General features: G+C 50.7%; 1 protein-coding gene across 1 annotated transcript; it reads right to left on the bottom strand.

Moving 5' to 3' along the window:
- Nucleotides 1-5286: 5286 nt before the first annotated feature.
- Nucleotides 5287-7076, bottom strand: nog2 (noggin 2). The gene has a single exon (XM_073059996.1). It carries the CDS (start codon nt 6431-6433, stop codon nt 5789-5791), a length of 645 nt encoding a protein of 214 aa, XP_072916097.1. The 5' UTR covers nt 6434-7076; the 3' UTR covers nt 5287-5788.
- Between the last annotated feature and the right edge of the window lie 1711 nt (nt 7077-8787).

Below are 8787 nucleotides of genomic sequence, written 5' to 3'. Positions count from 1 at the left end.
TGCATGTGTTGCTAAACGACAGCCCCTCTGCCTCTCTCAACATCATTCTAAGCTGCTAACAGCATGCTTACATCATTGTTGGAATATCATCAATATCTCAGCAATCCCTGCAATGTAACTGAGAAATTACTTGAATGTGTATGCATGGTATTTCAGTGGATCAGCTCCTTCCCCATCACTTCAGGGCCGGATCTGCACCTCAATCCGCTTCCCAATTTTTATAATTCCAGTGGATCAAATGACTTCCCATTATATAGTATTCAAATTGTCTGAACCACTTCCAATATAACGTCTGTGAAGTGTTCCTCAATCTGAGGCCTTTAAATTGTCAGATTTTAATCTCAATCCTGTTGATCTGACAGTGTCTCACTCACTCCTGGTGAAGGTCAATACGGACATCATTTTTCACTCCTTGGACACAGGCCTCTGCTGGGAGACCTTGTCTCTCTCCTCAGCAGGTGCCAGACAGCCTTCTTGATCCCAAGAGCAAAATTTTAAGGTTGAACTTCTGTTTCTGATGTGAGATTATTTAAAATGCAAACAGAAGCACACAAAAACACTTGAGGCTTGGCAAACTCTGAGATCATGGTGGGCGGCAGGCAAGTCTTATTCTCATTTGATGTGGAGAGAACAGTGCTGACAGCTCAGACGCACTGGGTAGAGACAGTGTAGCAGCCTGGCTCACTCTCCCCGGAGTGGGCACTGTTGAAGTACAGTATACTGGCAGCATTGGCTCAGAGTAACAGACAGACACAAATCCAAACTTGGACTCTCCAGTCCGTAACACACCAAGGTACGAGACTTTTTTTTCTTACAGCCTCTCAGCCGTGGAAAAAGGTTCCAGCGTTAAGCTGGTTTACATTACTACGGCTTTGAACTTACAGAATTTTGGCAGATTGTCGGCAAGATAGAAGCACAGTTTACATGGAAGAGAGCATGTGTGTGATCGAGACTCCTGGGGATATGTCAATGATACTAAAACATAGGCTGTATCAACCCACTCTCCCCTTCCCACAAACATATTTGAGGGTTACCAAGAACATTTTGAGCAGGGTTATGTTTAGCCAATCCATGGACAGGAGTTTTCCAAATAAAGAAGCCCACAGAACAAGAGTGAGTGCAGTAGCATGGTCCAGGGCTGTGCTCAGGAATTATGTGGGACAGAGTCCTTACAGAGGCTATGTGTCTGTAGGGACAGGGTGTCAGTATCATTATGCTGTACAATCAATAAGAGGATCAGAAACACTGAACTACTGACATGTCTGGACCCGATACAACCAAGCAGCAATGAGATTGAGCCCTCAATACCAAGGCTACACAAGTGTTTTCCCAGTTCAGTTCTGGGGAAAATTAATGATTCTTAATGGAATCACATTGAGTTTTGAAGAACACTTCTGGCAAAAACAAATCCAACAATTACTACACAGCAGCAAAAAAATCCCCAAGAAAACTGCTGATTTTATTAATTTGATGAAGAGAATATTGTGACAGCACCTTCAAGGAATGAAACATTAATAAAAAGTAAAGCAGGACTGGTGAGTTTTGTAAACATGCAGAGATATATTACAATCACAATTGTGTTCAGACTAATGAATGCAGTCATTCTCTCTCAACAAAACCAGCAAATCCCCTAAACATGGGCTGCTGAACTAAAGCAACTGCCACTTTAGCCTTCATCATGGACCCTCAGCACAGGGTCAGCATTTACACGACACAGTGCAAAGCACACACAGACATATCTGTCACACACACCCACAGCAGAGAATGCAGACTGAGCAAAACTCCCTCTACACCTCTCATGGCACAGCTCTGGCACTGAGATGAAATGGGTTAGAAACAGAATTTTTATCTCCCTCTACACCATTCCATCACAAACTCCCGAGGTCATAGAATGAAGCTGTTCCTCCACCCTAAAATGACCATCACACAATCCCGAGGTCACTGAGTGAAGTCCCCTGCGCACCATCCCATCACACACTTCCAGGGTCAGACACCGAGTGAAGCTCCCTCCATACTGTCCCATTTCATATTACCAGGGTCAGACACAGAGTGAAGCTCCCTGCACGCCATCCCATCACACACTCCCAGGGTCAGAAACAGAGTGAAGCTCCCTCCATACTGTCCCATTTCATATTACCAGGGTCAGACACAGAGTGAAGCTCCCTGCATGCCATCCCATCACACACTCCCAGGGTCAGAAACAGAGTGAAGCTCCCTCCATACTGTCCCATTTCATATTACCAGGGTCAGACACAGAATGAAGCTCCCTGCACGCCATCCCATCACACACTCCCAGGGTCAGAAACAGAGTGAAGCTCCCTCCATACTGTCCCATTTCATATTACCACGGTCAGACACAGAGTGAAGCTCCCTGCACGGCATCCCATCACACACTCCCAGGGTCAGAAACAGAGTGAAGCTCCCTCCATACTGTCCCATTTCATATTACCAGGGTCAGACACAGAGTGAAGCTCCCTTCACGCCATCCCATCACACACTCCCAGGGTCAGAAACAGAGTGAAGCTCCCTCCATACTGTCCCATTTCATATTACCAGGGTCAGACACAGAGTGAAGCTCCCTCCATACTGTCCCATTTCATATTACCAGGGTCAGACACAGAGTGAAGCTCCCTGCGCACCATCCCATCACATACTCCTGATGTCAGACAGAGTAAAGCTTCCTCCACACTGTCCCACCACACTCTCCCAGGGTCAGACACAGATTGAAGCTTCCTCCATATCGTCCCATCATACAATCCCAGGGTCAGACACAAAGGACATACGAAACATCCTCTCCACATCCACTCTATTGAGGCCTTTCACCATTTGATAGTTTCAATAAGGTCACTCCTCATTCTTCTGAATTCTAGTGAGTACAGGCCCAGAGCTGTCAAATGCTTTTCATATGACAACCCATTCAATCCTGGAACCATTTTCGTGAACATCCTTTGGTACTAAGGTACATGGATGAGAGGGGTATGGTGGGCTATGATCCCAGTGATGAGAGTAGGCAGTTTAAATGGTTTTGGCATGGACTAGATGGGCCAAAGGGCTTGTTTCAATGCTGTACTTCTCTACAAAGTGAAGCTCCCTCCATACTGTCCCATACCATATTCCCAGGGTCAGACCCAGAGTGAAGATCCCTCCATATCTCCCATTTCATATTCCTGGTATCAAACACAGAGTGAAGTTCCCTGCACACCGTCCCATCATGCGCTCCCGGGGTCAGACACAGACGGAAGTTCCCTCCAACAGTGTCCCATCACACACTCCTGGGTGTGTCAGAGTGAAGCTCCCTCCACAACTTCCTATCACACACTCCTGGTGACAGACACAGAGTGAAGCTCCCTCTGCATCGTCCCATCACACACTCCTGTGGTCAGTCACAGAGTGAAATTCGCACTATATTGTCATTCACACACTGCTGGGGTCACACACAAAGTGAACCTCCCGCCACACCGCCCCATCACACATTCCTATGATCGGGCATAAAGTGAAGCTCCTTCTATCCCATTCCTATTACACACTCCCGGGGTCAGACACAGAGTGAAGTTCGCTCTACACTGTGCTTCACACGCTCCGGGGGTTGGACACAAAGAGAAACTCCTTCTATCCCATCCCATTACACACTCCCGGGATCAGACACCGAATGATGCTCCTTCTCTACACTAACAGATGCGGTATCCGCGAAACATCTCTTCGGTGCCTCTCTCCCCTTTATGTCTGATACCACTGTGATTTTTGCTTTCCTGTCCACCAGTTGCCGGGCCCAGAAAGAATATCAATTTGGAGTTAAATTGGACAGTTTTACTCGCTGGCAGCGAGCCCACTGGGAACTGGTTTCGGGTTGCGCCGCACTCGCTGGGCCGGGAACCACGCAGGCTTCAGACCGAGCAGTTTAGTGAGGTGGGGGAGGGAGCGTGTGGGGGAGGCGGTGATCCCAGCGGCGCTACCTGCCGCCCCTCACCCACACCGCTCCTCACCGTACGCGGCAGATTGGGCTCCGCCCTGCCGCCCCGGCTGAACCTCCCGTGAAGTGAAGCGCTCGGCACGCAGCAACAATGCAAACTGCGGCGCTGGAATTTAGCGAGGTTTGGTGCCGCCCCCGGGCTGCAAAGACTGTGACTGGGCGACTGTGTAAGACTGGCAGCAATCATTAACCGAGGCTTGGAGCATGGAAAGGAGGCGAGGAGAGGGTTAATGGGCTCTGTGTGTGTATGTGTGTGTGTGTAGGGTCTTAGTGCTAAATTCCGGGCTGTCGAGAGGGGCGGCTGAACGGCGCCTCTAAGTCAGTCCCAGCATCTGCTCAGAGCTCAGGCTAAAAGTCTCAATGCAACTATACCCAGGGATCAAGCTCGGGGCTTTAGAACACTGCGAGACATCAGTCCCAGAAATACCCAGACAGCCGACTCCGTCTCCCTCTCCCAGTGTCTTGACGCGTCCAAGAGGGCTTCTTAATAAATAATAGTATTTATAAACGTGAAAAGCAACGCGCAGCAGTAGCGAATATAACCAGGGATCGTCTCGTCTCAGTCTGAACGTGTACTTTAATTAGCAAATTACAACGCGGATGCATTGCCCGCGAAGAACTGGGCGCACATTTAGTCCCGTTAAACGCATTGACTGGGCTTCAATTAGTGGACGCCAGGAAGGCGCTCCTATCAATCGGCCGTTCTGTTCCGCGGACGACTTCATCGCCGCTCTCAATGTTTTCAACTCTGCATGCCTGTATAAATATCAGTGTTTGTGTGTGGGGGGGGGGGAGCCCGCGCAAATGCCCAGACAACGTGTCCCCATCTCGCTGGACACATTCCAAATTAAAAAACATCTTTTTTTTATTTGTTTGCAGTTCCGTATTCTAATATTTTTTCACCTGCTTTTGTCGAGGTGTCCCTGAACCCAATATTCCAGCATCGGTGGTGGAATTTCTTGATTCCGTCCTAAATTTAAAGCATTTTTTTTGGTTGTGGCCGCTTTGCTTTGAACAGACCCCTGCCTTGTATCTGGCAGCTTCCTGCGAGGGTTGGGTAGCGGCGGCTCGCAGTGGGTGCCACTCAGGATGTGATGTGAAGCCGGCGGGGCACAAGGTTCGAGCTCCGGCCCCCCGTTCCTCCACACCAGTATCCGGCCTCACCTGTACACACACGGCGGGCCATGCCGGCGGAACCGACCGCAGCTCATTTCCCACGGAGCGGGTGCGAAGGGATCGGGACGTTTGAGCGGAGCCTAAATCATTCTGTCTCGGGAAGATTATCGCCAAGGCTGGAGGGTCACATTTCCAAAACCTTTGTTTCAAAGATGAGACTTTATTGCTAAAAACAATGAACCATTATATTTACATTGATATGTTTTGTTTAGAAAGTATATTCAAGTAAACATCTCCAATGCCACGATATCGTCTAGTTAATTATCAACAAACGGTAAAGAAATAAATAATTGACACGTTTTTACTCTTCTAACTCTATGTATTGGAAAGCTGAGATTCACTCTGTAATATCTTCACCTCAACTTTTTATAATAATTATTATATTACAAAAAATATCTCGGCACATGGCACCAGCGGAACTCCGGAAACTGTGCCAGTCTCTCCGATCAGGGCTGAATTATGGTCCGTTCGCTCTCCTCCAATAATCCAAGATTTTCTGCAGCGTAAAATCTCTGTGTTAATATAGATACAAAGCTGGGGCTTCTTTAGAATGCGATATATAAAAATAGATTTGACTATAGGCGTTGTTATACTATAGACCATCTGTGCGTGTGTCGAGTCACCCGGTCCACCCGCCCGCATTCAGCAGGCACACTTGCACTCAGAAATAACTGGGTACTGCACAGGTATCCACGTGCAGTACCTCGGCTTGGACCATCCTTGGCAGTACCATCTTAAGAACGTCTTGCTGATGGATTTGACAGGTTTACAGAGCATTCCTTCCGGGAATGAACAGGACCTCTCATTATAGCAGTTCCCTTCTTTCACAAATCGCGGCCAGAAGCGACCTCCGAGGTCCTTCCAAGTGTACATCACCGGACAGTAAGTGTAAGACCATAACCACTGCTGCAGTCTCCGCCTCGCCTTTTTCCCCAGCTTCATCCGCCTGCCGTAAGGGGTCTCAGACAAATCCAGTCTTTTGATGTCGTTGGGCAGCGCGCCCAGGGGCTTGAACCTGTGGCCGGACTCCCGGGACACGGACGCGTCCACCTCGGGCAGGGTGATGGACATAAAGCTGGGGTCGAAGTGGCTGCCTAGCCGCTTCCGCAGAGCGCGCTCGTCCAGGTCGCTGTCCTTGGGGTCGTTGTCCGGGTCCGGTTGCTCGATGATGTCCAGGACCGGGAGGCTGTCACTGGGCACCGGCCGGAGGTGCAAGTACGGTTGACAGAGGCCGTGCTGAAGAAGTAACACACACAGACAGCTCAGGAAACACTGCGGCGGCTCCATGACTTAAACGGGCCAGTCCAGATCCCAGAGGTTTATAAATAGTCAGCGGGACCAGCACGCGGATACTTTTAATAGCACGAAGTGTGCAGCGAGTGACGGGGACGCACTGGGCGTGCTGAGGTTGTGCTGCGGGATTAGCTGCCCCTCCGCTCTGTGTCGCCGCCTGTCCCCTCGGCTCCCGCACCGAGAGCCGCCGCTGCCCGCTCAGCCCGGCCGACAGACCATCTCCATGGCAACGCCGCCGCTCCCTGCCACCCGGTATCTAGACGGCTGGCAGCGGCTGAGCGACCCGAGGCATGGATCGGACAACGTCCAACAGCTTCTTCCGTCAGCGGCTCTCCGGACGATGCCGATTCTGCTCCCGTTCCTGCTTCTGCTTCGCAGCCGGTGTCGCCGTTTCCTGGCCCTGTTCCTGCTCCCAGTGCCACTTCTCCCGGTACCGCTCCCTCGGTCAGCGTCCGGTGCTGGTGCTGCTATTGTCCAGGTGTTGGTGTTGGTGTTCCAGCTGCCGGTGCTGCTTGGACCGTACGCCCAGACTCGGCACCGAAGCGGCGGCGCGGGTTAAATATCGGCATCCCGGTCCCGAGGCCGGCGCGTCGCTGATTGACACACCCCCCGCCCCCGCCGACCCGCACCAGCTTAACCCGCACATTACCGGAGGCGCCGAGCAGCACGCAGAGCCGGACACGACAGCCCGGACACTGGACACTGCTACCAGAACACTGGATGTATGGCCCGGGCACTGGACACAAGATATACGGCCCAAACACCGGACACTGGAGTCCAGGCACTGGGCGCCGGGCCAATGACACTGGACGTACGGCCAGGCACTGTACACAGAAGCCCTGTCACCGGATATGCCAGACAGACACTTGGCACTGGAGCACAAACGCTGTGGACATTGGACATTGGAGTGTGAGCACAGGAGCCCAGACACTGGATTAGAACACTAGATATTGGCTGGGATGCAGGAAAGTGGGCACTGAAGCTCAGGTACTGGACACTGGAGCTTAGACATTGGCTATATGGCCCACACACTGGACAGTGGTACCTGGGAGTAGATACTGGATGTACTGTATGGACACTGGAGCCTGAACACTTGATATATGATCTGGACTCTGGAGCCTGAGCTCAGATACTGGATATACTGCATGGACATTGGACACTGGAGCCCAGAAAGTGGATATATGGTCAGGACATCAGATACTTGAAAATGAGCACTGGAGCCTGAGCTCAGATACTGGATATACTGCATGGACACTGGAGCCTGAGCTCAGATACTGGATATACTGCACAGACACTGGAGCCTGAGCTCAGATACTGGATATACTGCACGGACACTGGAGCCTGAGCTCAGATACTGGATATACTGCATGGACATTGGACACTGGAGCCCAGAAAGTGGATATATGGTCAGGACATCAGATACTTGAAAATGAGCACTGGAGCCTGAGCTCAGATACTGGATATACTGCACGGACACTGGAGCCTGAGCTCAGATACTGGATATACTGCACGGACACTGGAGCCTGAGCTCAGATACTGGATATACTGCACGGACACTGGAGCCTGAGCTCAGATACTGGATATACTGCACGGACACTGGAGCCTGAGCTCAGATACTGGATATACTGCACAGACACTGGACCCTGAGCTCAGATACTGGATATACTGCACGGACACTGGTGCCTGAGCTCAGATACTGGATATACTGCACGGACACTAGAGCCTGAGCTCAGATATTGGATATACTGCACGGACACTGGACCCTGAGCTCAGATACTGGATATACTACATGGACACTGGAGCCTGAGCTCAGATACTGGATATACTGCACGGACACTGGGCACTAAAGCCTGAACAGTGGATATATAGTCTGGACACTGGATGTAAGACTGGGTTTCAAACACAGAATATGTGTTGTATTAACTGCTTACTGACACTGGATGCTGAATAACCACTGACACTAACTCTAGACACAGACCCCTGACACCACACACAGAACTTGGACACTGACACTGAACAGTAACATCATATATTGATCCTGGACAGTAACCCTGTACACTGACACTGGACAGTAATCCCATACACTGACCCTGGACAGTAACCCCGTACACTGACCCTGGACAGGAACCCCGTACACTGACCCCGGACAGAAACCCCGTACACTGACCATGGACAGTAACCCCGTACACTGACCCCGGACAGAAACCCCGTACACTGACCCTGGACAGGAACCCCGTACACTGACCCCGGACAGAAACCCCGTACACTGACCCTGGACAGAAACCCCGTACACTGACCCTGGACAGTAACACTGTACACTGACACTGACACTGACCCTGGACAGAAAC

Source organism: Hemitrygon akajei, chromosome 11, assembly GCF_048418815.1.
Source record: "Hemitrygon akajei chromosome 11, sHemAka1.3, whole genome shotgun sequence".
Lineage (NCBI taxonomy): Eukaryota > Metazoa > Chordata > Chondrichthyes > Myliobatiformes > Dasyatidae > Hemitrygon > Hemitrygon akajei.
This window is presented reverse-complemented; position numbering and strand designations above follow the sequence as displayed.

What these genes read in the sequence shown, in the direction of transcription:
- nog2 (XM_073059996.1), bottom strand. Translation starts at nt 6,433, where the DNA reads ATGGAGCCGCCGCAGTGTTTCCTGAGCTGTCTGTGTGTGTTACTTCTT.